The sequence below is a fragment of the Diadema antillarum genome, unplaced genomic scaffold (genome assembly GCF_040938485.1).
Source record: "Diadema antillarum isolate AM-2024a unplaced genomic scaffold, OU_Dant_1.0 scf00000092, whole genome shotgun sequence".
NCBI classification, from domain to species: Eukaryota; Metazoa; Echinodermata; class Echinoidea; order Diadematoida; family Diadematidae; genus Diadema; species Diadema antillarum.
The window spans coordinates 1,851,539-1,867,862 of NW_027270981.1; the positions used below are offsets into that span (position 1 = coordinate 1,851,539).

Below are 16,324 nucleotides of genomic sequence, written 5' to 3' on the forward strand. Positions count from 1 at the left end.
ATACAAAATGTATTTGTTGTCGAGACATGATTAGATGTAATGATGAAAACGTCTGACAGGGAAATACATTTTTTATTTTGTTTATTTATTTATTTCCATTCACAGGGTGGATAGCCCTTTCAGCACAAGACTGATTTTTAAAGGGGTCCACGTAAAAATACAATGATTTACAGGGTAAAACAATAAATACAAATTACATAAATAACTGTATACAACAAACAAGAATAAAAATAAAAATACTCAATATAAAAAGTACAAGTATTCCTATTCACTTCCAAAGCATGGAAAATGTGCCTAGATGAATTGAATTTTCTGCCAGAGTATGCAAACAATCATTCGTGATATGAATATTAATCAATGTATGTATAATAACAACAAAAAATGTGTATATTCATCAGTCTAGAAAACGGAGATTCATGGATATTTCATCAATATCTTCATCACTAATGTCTATTTTTGTGTGTATGTCTATTTTTTTGTATGTGTCTGTCATTCAGGTTGTGTTTGTATCATTTTATGTTACCTATAGACCCCCCCCCAAAAAAAAAATGACAAAGGTACAATTCGAAATACACAGAAATAAATGTTGGTATGAAATGCAGAAGGACCTCGCTAGCGATAACAGTCTCTCTTTTTTTTTCTGGAAGATAGTTGCGCACAGTAATCCAAATAGCATTGTTTGAATATACATCATTAGGTTCTTAAGGAGTGTTTGAATGATTAATTTACTTACGTGATACGATTGAAAGCTCGGGCTCTAAATAAGAAATAAAAATAGTTTTGCTGGAGGATGACGCATAAAGTACTCTCTATGTATTCTAGGCACGTTTGCATGCGGTACTAAATAATACATATTTGAAGTTACAAACAGCAGAATTACGCATGCGCAATTAGAGCAACGCCGTGGCGTGATGTTGCAAATAATTGATGGACCACAAATTGCCCGCTACAACAAGTGCATGCAATGAATGCATAATTAACACCGTTCTCACCTCGCCCGGAAACGCCCTCCCTCCGACGGTGTGTTCCGACCCAACGCTGTCTTGTTCGCCAAAGTGCAGGCGGATCTCGGTCAGCCGGTAGCGATAGCTCAGCGGGCCGCGCGATATGTACGTCCCATTCATCAGCGGGTCCGGGAAGAACGAAATCCCGCGGCCTGTGTTGTTCACTATTCCATTTATCTATATAAAAAAAAAGGGGGAAGGAAGGTAATCGAGAGAAAAGAGAAAAACTAAGTGTGAATCAAAAGTCGTGGTGGGTTCATCATTTATTCTGCATTTTTGATTACCTAAGGCAAGGATTTAACAACAAATTTATTTATATATTTATTTATTCATGTTTTCTTTAAAAGCAGGGTTGTCCCGTTCAGAGCCCCAATGGCCTGCTTTGCAAGGGAGCATTGCATCACATACAAAGGTTACAAAATCAAACACGAATTACAAATAATATTGGGTAACATATATACAAATAGAAAAAAAAAACAACAAATGAAAACATAGTACGACATAATACAAGTGGTGGTTATGTGAAATAATAACTAAATCAAAAGATAGACTGGTGAAGCCGGAGACGTTTCTTGAAAACTGGTAATGAAGGGGGTGATTGAACGGAAATTGGTAGTGAGTTGAACATTTTACAAGCGGAGTATGAGAAGGAACGTTTCTTATTGTCTGTTTTTGGCTTAGGTAAATATAACTGATTTGTTATGTCTGGTAGGATATATAACATTACGTCGGGATAGAAGGCTACAAAGATAAAATGGGGCTGCGTCATTAACTATTTTATAGGCCAATATACAATACTGATATTCTAATCTCTTTTCAATGGATTGCAGTTTAAGTGTATCTAATAAGCTAACTGTTGATGTTCTATAATCTGCATTTAATACCATACGAGAATATTTATTTTGACATATTTGAAGTCTATGAATGTTCTTCTTAGTCAAATCAAGGGTAAGACTGCCAGCAACTACCATGCAATATCACAAATTTACTGTATGACAGAAGTAAGTTTCACTGCAGGGCTACCATTACAGTTGCGAGTCTAAAGGCAGGACATTTTTTTTCCTTTTATTGAATCGTTGTGTTGTAATGAGACATATTTCTGAAAATAGATGTGAATAGTTTAGATGTGATTAGTAGGAAATTTCTGATATGAATGATTTATATAACATAATAGCATTTATTATATAAGCACGAGAATGAAGTAATTCTTACGGGAAATGACATTCTATTTGAAAAATCACATAATACAAAAAAAGAGACCATGGAGTTTAATAGTACTACAGGCATTGCATTTAACAAAGGCCTACTTGAAAATATAATATGGGCAGAGTAGTTTTCCCTTTAGTTCAAACTTTGTAACTCTTTTCCGCTCAAACTGCAACATATATCGCGGATTCTTCCTCTGAATCAAAAGAGATATGTGCTTCTATGACTGCTGTGTGATTTCTGTCACTTAGTATAGTTCATCCATGGAGAAGTTTGTTTTTGTCCGCCATGCGTACTGACAAGATGCCGCCCAAATAGAAATAAACCGTCTTCTCTCGTTGCAGTGATGTCCATCAACGGGAGCCCGCCATTCCTGTGTGTATGTGTAAATCCACTCATTAATAAGGTAATTGGATACACTCCATACAATCCCCGCTATCGGCTGCTCCACCCCTAAGGCCGGGTTGAGTGATGCTAACTCCACAGTTAAGGGAGGAGCGAAATGGTGCACGGAGCTGTCCAGGGAACAAAAGTTTGTGTTCACACGGCATACTGGAAAAGTCAGCTTAATGCTCGTATGTAGGCACCTGTTATTTGTTTGTATAGGAGTTCTGGTATAATATATAATTTGATATAATACTTGTGCCAATTTTCTTTCATTTTAGTCTAATATTATGAAATCTACCTATAGAACACATCAAATGAAACTGCAGAGTGCAAATCGAATATAACCCTATATTTGTTAACTACTTAATGCAAAGGATGTGAGTTAGATTTCGTACAATCCTCCAACAAAATTGCCATATCATCCAGAAAGTTGCCATTTTACCTTAAAAATAATCCATGTGTTTTTCCCGAAAAAAGTAATTAAAATATTTTTTTTTTAGCAACACACACATAAGCAATATTGCGATCATTGTCCCCCTTTGCCTATTATTGTAACTTTACAGCATGACAAAGTATAGGCCTACATGATACATTAAATGTCAAGATATGTTGTTGCTGTTGTTTATTTTGTTGTTTGTTTGGTTGGTTGTTGTTGTTGTTGTTTTTTTTTTTTTGGGGGGGGGTACATTAGTTAATCCCGTAATCCCGTCATCATCTTAAACATTTCGCATTGTTCTGCTTTATGCCGTATCCGTTCCATTTTAAGAGGATTCGAAAATTCCCCAGAGTGTCACTTCTGACCACAGATACATGTTGCTTTTCTGGTCATTGACCTTTCTGGGATAATGTACAAAACATAATCTCCCTGAAGTTGCTATAGTGGCACTTTCAAAATGTCACATTTCTATTTTTGAATACAACAAAAAGAAAAGAAGAAAAAATACTTGAAAGGAAAGCAAATGTCATATTTTCTTATGGCTAAGCCAGTCTGATCTCATCTTTCTAAAAGTGAACACAATAATACAGAGAGCCGTCTAAACAGACATCTCAGCAGATCTTTGGCATATCATCTCACACGGCCGGATTATAGGAGGCGACGATTTCTCAGTTTGATTTCATTTCATTACGCGCTAACCCGATTAAATAGAGCAAGGCAGGAGTGTATACAACAGAAAGAAAAAAGACGAAGGAAAGAGATAGATAGACAGACAGAGAGAGAGAGAGAGAGAGAGAGAGAGAGAGAGGAAGAGAGGAGATAATGGCACAAACTGGGAGGACGAAGTCCGAATTACAACATAATCCTCAGTTTGCGAAACAGCTTGTTTTCATTTTTACAACGGCCGATGAGTTACAGCTCGACCGAGAAAATCTCTGTCACATACGTCTTTAGTTTCAGCGCAGCTTCTTTCCCTTATACGAATGGCATAATGCTTTGAAAGATTTAACATCCTAAACATTACTGGGTAAACTATTTCACACTTTAAAATCAACGCGAGATGATTTCTTTTGCCACAAAATGTTGCAACTTTTTTAAGTGGAACACGGAAAGAAAGATATCGCCATTTTGTTCAGTGTTTTCGAATTTTCGAACATAATTATGTTCCCACTACCGTTGATACGGGCTTAAAAAGCACAGATGGGACTAAGATATATATATAGAGAGGGAGAGATTAAGGGTACATGTATTATGTTGTAGTTCCAAGGGGGGGGGGGGGCTGGGAAGGGACATACGCACACCAATCCTCACTCCACTTCCCCGTTACTGTTATGATTGATGTATTGAAATGATTTCTTATTTATCGTTTCAGTTGGTGATTATCAGTTTTATTAGTATGAACATCTTTATCAAGAGGTAGGGAGGGACACTACACTTATAACTGTTATTACTGATTCATTTAAATAATGTCTTATTCATTGTTTTATCAATAATGTTGAATCATTAGTTTCGTTGGTATGAACATCTTTATTATGTGGTAGGGAGTGAAACATAAGGGCTCACCTGTCTTCGGGTAACAGAATAAAGAATGTTACTTTTGTGAGCCCGGGTCCATGTGTCGCTAATATAACATCTTGAACATAAATATGTACATGTATTGATAAATTGTCTGTACGGCTATTGCAATTTTCTATAAATGGTCGATAAACAATGATGATGATGATAATAATAATTATGATAATAATGAAATAATAGAAAATAATAATAATAATAATAATAATAATAATAATAATAATAATAACAATTATAATAATAATAATAATAATAATAATAATAATAATAATGATAATAATAATAATAATAATAATAATACGTGTATGGACACTCAAAACACTGTGCTCATTTTCACATGACGAAACAGTCAAATCATAAACTCGGAAAAGGAAAATTAGACCGACTGTAATATATGATTAAACACATATTTGTCTAGCAACTCGTATAGTGTTGACAATAGTGTCGGAAAATCCGCGGAGACCATTAATTACAGATTCGCATACATAAAGCAGTTGGATACTCACAGTCAACGGGGAGTCGATCTCTAGTTGCGGAAGATTAGGATCGTAAAGTAGAGAGTCATCTCGGAGATCAATCGGAGATTGCCTTTTCCCTATTGAACAGAGCGCCCACGCGTCCCATAAATCCCCCCAGTACAATGGACCTGTCCAAATGAAAGAAAAAACAAAACAAAACAAAGAAGAACAAAATCCAAGATTATAGATTCATCAACAATGGGATCATGGGCATCTCAAAAACAGAACCAACCAACCAACCAACCAACAAACAAACAAAATATGATTTTTTGATAGTCATGATAAAATGATAATATGATATGGTACCGGAAAGTGTGTGTTGATAACATCATACTCAGCATTATGATAAGCACGCGAGATACAGCTATCATATACACGATCATGAAGACGGGAAGATTAACACAGATTAATAATTCCATCTCCTCTTTGAGCACTATCCATAAATCCATCCTTCTCTTTGTGTTTCTACAAATACAAACATATTAGTACTATATGCGTATATGTACTGATATCATATACAAGAACTATACATTATTATGTTAATGTATACATGCACAACGTACTGTTATATATATATATATATATATATATATATATATATATATATATATTATATATATATATATTATGCTAAGTGTAGTTCGTAGTCCACGTGTGGTTACAATTATATGAAAAGTAGAACAGAACTCAAGAAATCTATCATGCTGTCAATATACCAACAGTTTATTTGTGTTCTTTAAAAAAAATGGTATTGACAGCATGATACATTTCTTCAGTTATCTATGATATTTATTATATACATATACATAATCATATATCATACACATTCACACTTAATGTAGTGAAAGTGAGAGAAATGGGTATAGAGATGTGAGAGTGTGTTTTTGTTGTTCACAGTAAAACTTGTGTGCTTTTAAAGATAACATCCAAACGCCTTTTGCTCTGTAGACATGATACATGTTAATGTCTTCAACAAGTGGTATAGAAGCTCATTCTGTCCTTGCATGCGCCTTAATTTGGACTGTGCATTCTCTTTTGTCTTTCTGTTCTTCTCTTTTTCACTGGGTTCTGTAGGAGATAACGATCGAAAAATCCAGAAAGTCCCTATGGCAGTAAGATGGTTTCCGAAACCGAACACTCAAAAAACAACAAGTATCGATGTATACGATATTTTTATCACATTTTTTTTAATGTAAAATAAAGAACGCACAGAAATCAAGCAATAATGAAAGTACGATTACTTTTGTTTTCATGTGATTTTACTTCTTTAGAATTAATCTCGTTAAAAGTCAATAATAGCATTCATTTCCTTATATCATTCACATTATTACTTTCGTTCTTTCTTGCCCGACCTTAAGTGATCAGTATGAGGTGCATGAAGCATTGGTAGCCAAAATTTGAACGTCGATATTGGCATGCACACGACGTAAAGAAAGACGAAAATGTCAATTTTAGCATGCACACAATGTTGAGGGAGATTATAATGAGTCAGGGCTGTATGAGAAGGTCAGAGATTCGGCCATTCATGGCATTCTTCCTTTCATCCGATCCAATCATGCTCTTATTCCTTCACACATCCATTCATTCATCCATCTACGTTGTCTCTATAATATATAATGTATACGGCTTAATCAGTCAGGCTCACAAAATGATGACGAGAACCGTATAATATATAACGGAGCCTGCTCCCCGCTAATGGCGAAAACACAGGCTGAACAAACACTGGGCTACCTCTGCGGCAGGCCACCGCGGGGGGCTTGTCGCATGCGGAAATCGTGCGTGCGTATGGCAAGCCTTTTTTACATTTAAAGTTAATTTCTGATATCACAAATTCCATGTAAATTCCATTTTGTGATATCAAAAAATCAAATTTTTGATATCAAGAATTCAATTTGTCATATCAAGAATTAAATTTGTGATATCACAAATTCCCGTAAGTGTAGCACATGAACTTAATTTGTGATATCAAGAAATCGAATTTGTGATATCACAAAATCCATTCTTGATATCACAAATTCAATTTGTGATATCAGAAATTCGAATTTGTGATATCTAAAATTCAATTTGAGATATCACTAAATGAATTTGTGATATCAGAAATTCGAATTCTTGATATCAAAAATAGGTTTCACGTGAAAAACCAATGGTAATTCGTGATATCACAAAATGATTTTTTGATATCACAAATTCGAATTTGTGATATCACGAAATAAATTTGTGATATCACTAATTTGAATTTGTGATATCAAGAATTCTTATTTGTGATATCACAAATGCGAATTTCTGATATCACAAATTCCATTTTGTGATATCACGAATTGAATTATTGATATCACAAAATCGAATTTGTGATATCAGTAATTCACAGGGAATTCGAGCGTTAGTTTTGCGCTGAAATTCAACTGTGAATTCGAGCGTTAGTTGAGCGCAGAAATACACAGGGAATTCGAGCATTAGTTCAGTGCAGTAAATCCCTGTGAATTCGAGCGTTAGTTGAGCGCAGAAATACAAAGTGAATTCGAGCGTTAGTTTTGCGCTGAAATTCAACTGTGAATTCGAGCGTTAGTTGAGCGCAGAAATAGACAGGGAATTCGAGCGTTAGTTCAGTGCAGAAAATCCCTGTGAATTCGAGCGTTAGTTGAGCGCAGAAATACAAAGTGAATTCGAGCGTTAGTTTCGCGCTGAAATTCAACTGTGAATTCGAGCGTTGATTGAGCGCAGAAATACACAGGGAATTCGAGCGTTAGTTCAGTGCAGTAAATCCCTGTGAATTCGAGCGTTAGTTGATCGCAGAAATACAAAGTGAATTCGAGCGTTAGTTTTGCGCTGAAATTCAACTGTGAATTCGAGCGTTAGTTGAGCGCAGAAATACACAGGGATTTCGAGCGTTAGTTCAGTGCAGAAAATCGCTGTGAATTCGAGCATTAGTTTAGCGCAGAAATACAAAGTGAATTCGAGCGTTAGTTTTGCGCTGAAATTCACCTGTGAATTCGAGCGTTAGTTGAGCGCTGAAATACACAGGGAGTTCGAGCGTCAGTTCAGTGCAGAAAATCGCTGTGAATTCCAGCATTAGTTTAGCACAGAAATACAAAGGGAATTCGAGTGTTAATTTCATGCTGGAATTCAACTGTGAATTCGAGCGTTCTTTTGTTTTTAGCGCAGAAATACACAGGGAATTGGAACATTACTTTTGAGCTGATATTCAGATTGAATGTATACTACTACTAACTTTTTTAGAACAATGTTCAAAATACAAATAACTATAATGAGAGATTTACACATCCATCATTCCCTAAATGATCATCAAGGTATATTCGATGAATTATTGATACAAATCAATTGTTTTGCAACATGTTATCATGAATTCAATGATACTATGTTCACTTAGGGCCTACATTTAATTCATCGTTTCGTCCTCAAATTGTCATCTATTACTACATTATTGTTAATCATAATTCATTTTTCATGTGGTAATCCCCTTTACAGTAAGACTCTTCCACCAAATCGATGATAATCATGTGTGGTTGTATGTGTGTTATAAAAGCATACCATGTGTTTGTATTGCGGAGGACCGACCAAGGGCAATCACCCCTCTGGTCTGTGTATGTCAGCAGCGGAGAATAAGATAGAGAGACTGTGAGTCATGCAGGGTGCGAGAGGGAGTCGTAAACTTGCCAAATGTCCACCACTGGTGTCGGCTGGTGGTCACATAAAGCAACGTGTTTCTCCTAAAGACATTTTCTCACTCCTCAAAATCAGTCCTCCAGAACAAAGGGGTGTATCCATTAAGACCAATAGCGTTGGGTGTACAGTTTGCCTGCCCCAATATGTTCATGATTTTGTAAAATGATTTAAAGTGTAATTTATTATAGGCAAGTTTATTCAAGAACCAAAACCGGGGAGAACAAAACTGGAATGCACAAGCCCAAAAGTCTTCAGACCAGAGAAAGAAGAGTGAAGATAGGGCCTATACAGATCTTATGAGGAGTTTATGCAGCAGTATGCATGGCAAACAAACAGTTAGAATTTGTAGTAAGTAAAAAGCAGTGATACGAAGGACTTCAATTGTGTTACTCTGCGCAATGAGAAATCTCTCTTATTAACTCGGAGGAGTAACAGGGGGAGGTCGGGAGAGATTATCTTTCACGTGACACAGTAAAGAGAAACGCAAACAAAAGTTGTAAGTCAACCAGTCTCTGCCAAATCAGTGGCGAGAAATGGAGAAAAATAAGAATATGATCCTTGTGACTTTGAAGTAATTGACAACATATCAATAATGGCATTTTAGATATGTTGCTAAACGATTTTTTTTTTTATCGATTCTTTTAAAACCAATTCCTAATCACTTTAAATGAAGACGAGTTGCCAAAACTCTTCATTTAGGTTTTTTTTTTTGTATCTATCGTTATATACTATGTAAAGATAACACCTGAAATTCCACAGGAATATCTGCGCTAAACTAATGCTCGAATTCACAGTGTATTTCTGCGCTCAACTAACGCTCGAATTCACAGTTGAATTTCAGCGCAAAACTAATGCTCGAATTCCCTGTGTATTTCTGCGCTCAATTAACGCTCGAATTCACAGTTGAATTTCAGCGCAAAACTAATGCTCGAATTCCCTGTTTATTTCTGCGCTCAACTAACGCTCGAATTCACAGTTGAGTTTCAGCGCAAAACTAATGCTCGAATTCCCTGTGTATTTCTGCGCTCAATTAACGCTCGAATTCACAGTTGAATTTCAGCGCAAAACTAATGCTCGAATTCCCTGTGTATTTCTGCGCTCAACTAACGCTCGAATTCACAGCTGAATTTCAGCGCAAAACTAATGCTCGAATTCCCTATGTATTTCTGCGCTCAACTAACGCTCGAATTCACAGTTGAATTTCAGCGCAAAACTAATGCTCGAATTCCGTGTGTATTTCTGCGCTCAACTAACGCTCAAATTCCCGTTGGTTTTGTGCACTGAACTAAAGCTCGAATTCCCTGTGTATTTCTGCCCTCAACTAACGCTAGAATTTACGGTTGAATTTCAGCGCAAAACTAATGCTCGAAATCAAATGATTTCTTTGCGAAAGATATGTGCTGAAATTCCATGTAAATTAATGATATCACAAATTGGAATTAGTGATATCACAAAATGTATTTCTTGATATCAAGAATGTGAATTCGTGATATCTCGAATTGAATTCGTGATATCACGAATTGAATTTGTGATATCAGTAATTCGATTTCGTGATATCAAAAATTGGTTTTACGTGATAAACCAATGGGTATTTGTGATATCAAAAATTGAATTTGTGATATCAGAAATTCGAATTTTTGATATCACGAAAGGGAATTCGTGATATCAGAAAATCTTTTTAAAAAGTAATATGGCTTGCCATACGTGCGCGCCTATATTCTCTCTCTGCAGATATCGCTTTCGCGTTGGCAAAGTGTATATGTGGCGCCAATGCTGGAGTATAGCTCTTTTTTTCGGAACGCGGGAAGTCCAAAGGTGGAATACATACATACATAGTTCCACCTGTCGTATTATCATCTGCTCAGCCTTTCGCATTGCCCTGTGTCGCGTGTGCGTCATTCATCAGTTATATCGCTTTAAAGATAAAAGAATAACGGCTACTCCTTTTTTTTTATACTGAATTTCTCACAGATAAGTGGCGTTTGAACGTCAAGACATAGTTTTAGATTCTCATTTTAAGACTCCTTTTATTTGTTCTACAGTTAGGTTCCTGTAATGATCTCCTGGTTACAATCGTTACCATGGTTACAACAACACTATCTGCTATACAATAATGATCTCTCCTCTATCGGGCAATATAAGCCACACTGGTGTCTCTCTCTCTCTCTCTCTTTCAAAAGGGTCTGAATCGCGCATGTCCACTTTGGAAGAGGAGACGTTCTGTATTCTCCTAGTTTCGCTGATTTATATCGAGTTTGCTCAGTGATCAACTCGTCATCGGCTCAACTGTCTACGTAACGGTGGCTAAAGCGCTCACTGATCATGACAGACATCTGATAGACTCACAGGACAGGAGTTTCCACGAGAAAAAGGTTACGACATTTACTGTTCTTCTTCGGACTCCGCTTCGCTTGGCTGGTACTATTTGGCGGGAAAATGCTGGCACGTTCTCAACGTACATAGATTCAATTATGAAGAGTCTCGGCTAGCCCGATGTTTACTTTCAAAATATTTTTGATTGTCATGCCAATCATGCAACTCAGCGAGTAACGGCGGTGGTGAAATATTGGCTACGACCGATGTGTGTGCGCGGGGAACGAGGCATGATATACTAGTTAGCTTCTAACGATGCGAGTGCGTATCCCGACACTGGGGTAGTGACGCGTGTATATACTGGATGGTTCGGAAACTTCGTCGAGGGATCTATGTCACTCCTTTTTTGCCGCTTAAAGATCAGATTGGCATGAAATTGCATTTGAGACGGAAAGTTCAGTGTTCTCAAGAGTACAGAGCGTCAATGCCTTCTGTGTGTATTGGTTTATACGTGAAAATAAGAGAGAACGGGATGTGTGTTTAGACGTGCGCGCGCTTTGGTCAAATTGCTGCAGTGGCCGATAGACGATTTTCTCGTGTCAGTATTTAGCATTCAATGCCTTTATGGCTGCTATAATACCGCAACAATATTTTTTTCAAAAGAACAAAAACAAAAACACGATAAACATTCAACGACTGTGATGTTCTACATGTTTTATTTGTTTTTGTATGTCATGTATTCAATGTTAGCCCCTAACTAATGGTCGTATTATTAGGTTATCCACAATAATAATGATGGAAATGTATTGTATCTGAATTTCCCGTTGTACTATTGTACTCAAAATACTATTAGCATTCAGTTTACGAAGTGTTGTCAGTTCCCTTCTTGGGATAGGCCTCATGTGAACATGGCAACGGCTGGAATGAGAACCCCGTCTGCCCCAAAAAATGACAGCTATACCAACCCGCACCAACGCTAAAACTAAGTCACTATATTTCCGCCTGTGTGAAGGTGTGATAAGTAGAGACTTAACAGACGGGACGCAAATGAGGGAAAGAGACAGAAAGAGAGAGGGGGGAGGAAGGGAGGGGGAGTGGGAGGAAGCGAGCAAGGGATAGAAGAAGTCATAGGTAGTGAAAGTCATAAGGACGCTAATCCAGGAAGGATGGTTTCCGGAGACATGTGTGTTATCGCGATTCTGGTATGAGATGGACATTCCCAGCTGATGTTCAAGACTTAAGCAGAGCAAATCACGGGCAGCATAGCTGCATGGAACAGCTGGCTACATTAGTTGGTATTCTTGGTTTCCCTAGAAAGACCAGTGCTCATCTCAGTAAAACGATGTAATTAGGGCGCAAACATTTACGTTATAATTGATAGTGGTTGGTACAATTTTACTACCAGTCATTGAATGCAGTTTATACGTTGCATCATCTGTGCATAATTTCCTCATTGAGTTCCTTTAAGACATGAGCCAAAAGAACATTTAAGAACGTATTTATTGTATTCAGTTCTTGCGTCCCTATACCTAGTTATTTCTTTAGACCCCATTCATCTACTTATCACCATAGTTTTTCTTATTTTTTATTCCCCCTAAAAGTAATGTATAGCCATTGCAGAATCTGGGAGCATTTTACTTTTAAATTGCATTTTCTTACTTGTATGTCACTATACCCTATTGTTACATTTCAAACTCCTGTTCCACATTTATATTTACTTTTCACATTATTACATGAGATAAACTGAACATAATATTTAAATTTGCATAATATGCAACTTATGGGTAATTAGAGTACTAACAGTAAAAGGAGTCGAATACTCGTTTCATTGGTACATGACGTTCAATATAGCCATGCGGAGGAGGAAGAAAAGAGAGATAGAATGTCTTGCAAATCGTTGGAACTTACAATTTTATTTATTAATCTTTTTTTGCGGGAGGAACATACTGGAAAGCTAAAAGCTTGTCTAAACTAGGTCCCCTCAAGAGTATACAGAGAAACAAAGAGAGAGAGAGAGGGGGGGGAGTAAATAGGAGATATTAGACACAGAGAGACTTCGAAAGGTGGTAATAGGTATCAGTACAAAAACGTCACTCACAGAAAGTACATGAATGTAAATCACACATAGATATCACAGTCCTATGCATTAGTCACCTCCACTTGCACCTTTTTTTTTTCAAAGGAAATTGCAGTATTCTTTCCGCTGAATAAAAGACAATTTTGGCAGATTTGCCATGACAGTGTGCCATCTCTGTTTTCATGACTCAGAGCTAAAAGCCGCGATATCAAGATTTTGACATTTGTGGTTTGTTAATCTCCTCGTAATGATCGAGTCTATGCGCATGCGCGTATTCGATGTGTATTCAATGAGTTAATAAAGCTTAATTATAAAATGGGTTCAAGAATGTAGCCAATAGGAAGCGCTGAAATGAGACACACCTCCTTCCTTTACTTCAGTACAATTGCACTGCCTGTAATCCTATGGTAGATTGCCGATCGTCTGTGCGCGCGGCGGCTCCTTTGATGAATTGCATGCATACGCGCTGTCAATCCTGTAAACAACTTCTAGTTCGGGCTGCCGCCGGCGTGTTTTTTTTAGACGGCGCAGATTGGGGAAACTAAAAATCTATCGGGGGCCCTATCCCTAAACCTAACCCTAATCCTAATCCTAACCCTAACCATCAAACCCTAACCCTAACCCTAACCCAAACCCTAACCCCAACCCTAACCCTAACCCTAACCCTAACCATAGCCAAAAACCCTAACCCAACATTTTCCCATAGGTTTAACACACGCCATGCCCCAATCTGTGACGTCTTTAAAAAAAACGCTGCCGGCCGGCCGGCCTGTCTTCCCTTGTGCATAACATGTGTGGCGTACGTACGTATACTCTACTATATACGTACACTTTGTACAGTACAGTAGACCAAGCGTTATGGGACCGGACGCGTACATGGAGTCACTTTGAAGAGCAAATCCAACGATTTAGCAGGTTAATTCTCACGCCGTTTTCAGAGTATGTTGTCTAGTAGGCCTATATGAGGAGTCTATATTAAGTCTTTAAGGTAAAGGGTGCATATTCTATGTAAAATAAGTAAGTTTTCATGCGGGAACTTAAGTGTCCGGAAACCCAACCCCCCATTATACTTATACTGTATGTGCGGGACTTCCGCGAGTGCGACGTGCGTAAATGATTGGGACGAACATCTTCGGACGTCTTGACCCACAAAGGTACGTGAAAAACGCTGAAAAATGATGTTAGTTTTCGAATTTTCGACCCATTTTATAAAACAAATGATGCACCGGATTATTTCGTGGCGTTAGTGGAGGCGTAGCTCACTCTCGGGTATTTACAATGTAGTGCAACATGCACTCGGCTTCGCCTCGTGCATGTTTCACAATTGTAAATACCCTCGAGTGCACCACGCCTACACTAACACACTCTATCCTGTGCATCATTTGTATAATATAGTAAAGCTTCAACTCTGGATGTCAATAGAGAAGCCACGTCACATCTATAAACTGCCACAGAGAACATGGTACCTTGTTTTATATGCCCTATGTAACTTATAAAGTGCGAATACGAGTCATAGCTAACCTGTAATTCCCCACTCCATCAAAAAGTTCATGGGGTAATCTGACATGTTTGCAAAAGTGACCATTGAGAGAGTGAAAGTAGTGACAGAAAGGCTAATGACTCCACAGACCAACCCACTTAGTCCCTCTTTCCCGTCCTGTAATTACCATTGGCACGTTTTCTTGCTTTACTATACTGCGCAGTTAGCAAAATCTACGAGAACGTCCTATGGGGGCGAAGTAACGATCTACTGTAGATCGTAAAGTGTTATGCATCTGCGCGGTGAATAAACGCTACTTTCTTCATGAAGGAAGAATAAACAAAAACAAAACAAAAGAATATGAAAGACACTAAACACAGGGGATATAAAGACAGCATTAAAGATAACAACAACCAATTGGCACCACTTCAACAATTCGTAGTGGGGGCAACATAGGCTTTGTAAGTATCTAGTAGCAGTATGAATATGGAGTATAAATAGTATCAATGGCGAGAAAGGCGTGCTGGGGTATGCGTGATTGTTAAACATGCCCCAGGGTACAGCTGGATTCTCGCTTGGTCTGAACGTCGGGCAAGGGGGTGAAAGCACTCTTTCTCATATTTAGGTTACTTCTGACCGTTGGCCACCACAGGGCAATATATACAAACACACACCACTCACAAACACCCACACACACACACACACACAACACACACACACGCACTCACTCCCACACTCTCCAATCCATGTTTTAATCCCGTCAAGCTTTAAAAGGAGCGCCGGCCTACATTATTAGGGGATGCGGTGGGTGTGATTTGATCGGGCTCTTAATAGATACGGGAAACGCAATATTTTTATTTCCGAATATTGGTTTGAAGTGGCTTTTCTTTCCATTTCATCAGCTGGCGCCGACGGATTTTTTTTTCTATAATTCGTTATGACGCATCGTTAATGCTCACATTTCAATGCTAAAATTCCTGTTGAAATCATTCATGAAAAAGTTCTAAAACATGACAGCAGACAAAAGAGCAGCGTCAGAATAAACATTTTCTTTTAGAGGTTGACTAGCATGGCATGGTAGATATGTGTTAAAAGATGTCTTGATGATGACAATTTATAATCCTTAGAGATTTTGTATAGAATTGACTATTTCTTCATCCATTTCGAATGTCATTTTCAAGCCTCGTGAAAAGAAAGGTGCGACGATTTTTTTTTCTTAAGGGAGCCACCATGTTATTCAATGATATCTTAAATTGCCAAAGCCCTGTTGATGCTTCAGTGTGTTACATTCGAAACAGAATCGTTCATCACTTCATGTCAGTAAGGTCATTCCTCCATTTCCCTTACATATTGTTAAAGGACACCATAAACTGTGAAATTTCACAGATCTATATGCTAGGAAGGTGTTGAGTTAACAGTCAATTTAGGCCATCTTGTTGCTACGCACAAATGCACACTTTAATGTGTAATACAGGGTATACTGTACTGAAATGACTGAATAATTTATGCTGTAGTCAGTGAATGCAGTTCATCCTGGGTCGGTCACCCAACACGCTGTACGTTGTGGTATAACGTCATTTTGAAAGATCATTCGTTTTGATAGTATCATATTCACTAGTGACTAGAGAGAAACAACGATTTTACGAG

At 37.7% G+C, this 16,324-nt stretch overlaps 1 protein-coding gene across 1 annotated transcript in view; it reads right to left on the bottom strand.

Annotated features, from left to right (window-relative positions):
- Positions 1–16,324, bottom strand: part of LOC139718273 (carbonic anhydrase-related protein 10-like) — a 103,372-nt gene that overhangs the window by 19,921 nt on the left and 67,127 nt on the right. The window contains exons 3-4 of the mRNA XM_071629757.1: positions 5,112–5,251; positions 993–1,181 (exon numbers count right to left, since the gene is read on the bottom strand). Of these exons, the coding sequence (XP_071485858.1) occupies positions 993–1,181; positions 5,112–5,251 (329 nt within the window). The remainder of the gene's footprint in view (positions 1–992; positions 1,182–5,111; positions 5,252–16,324) is intronic.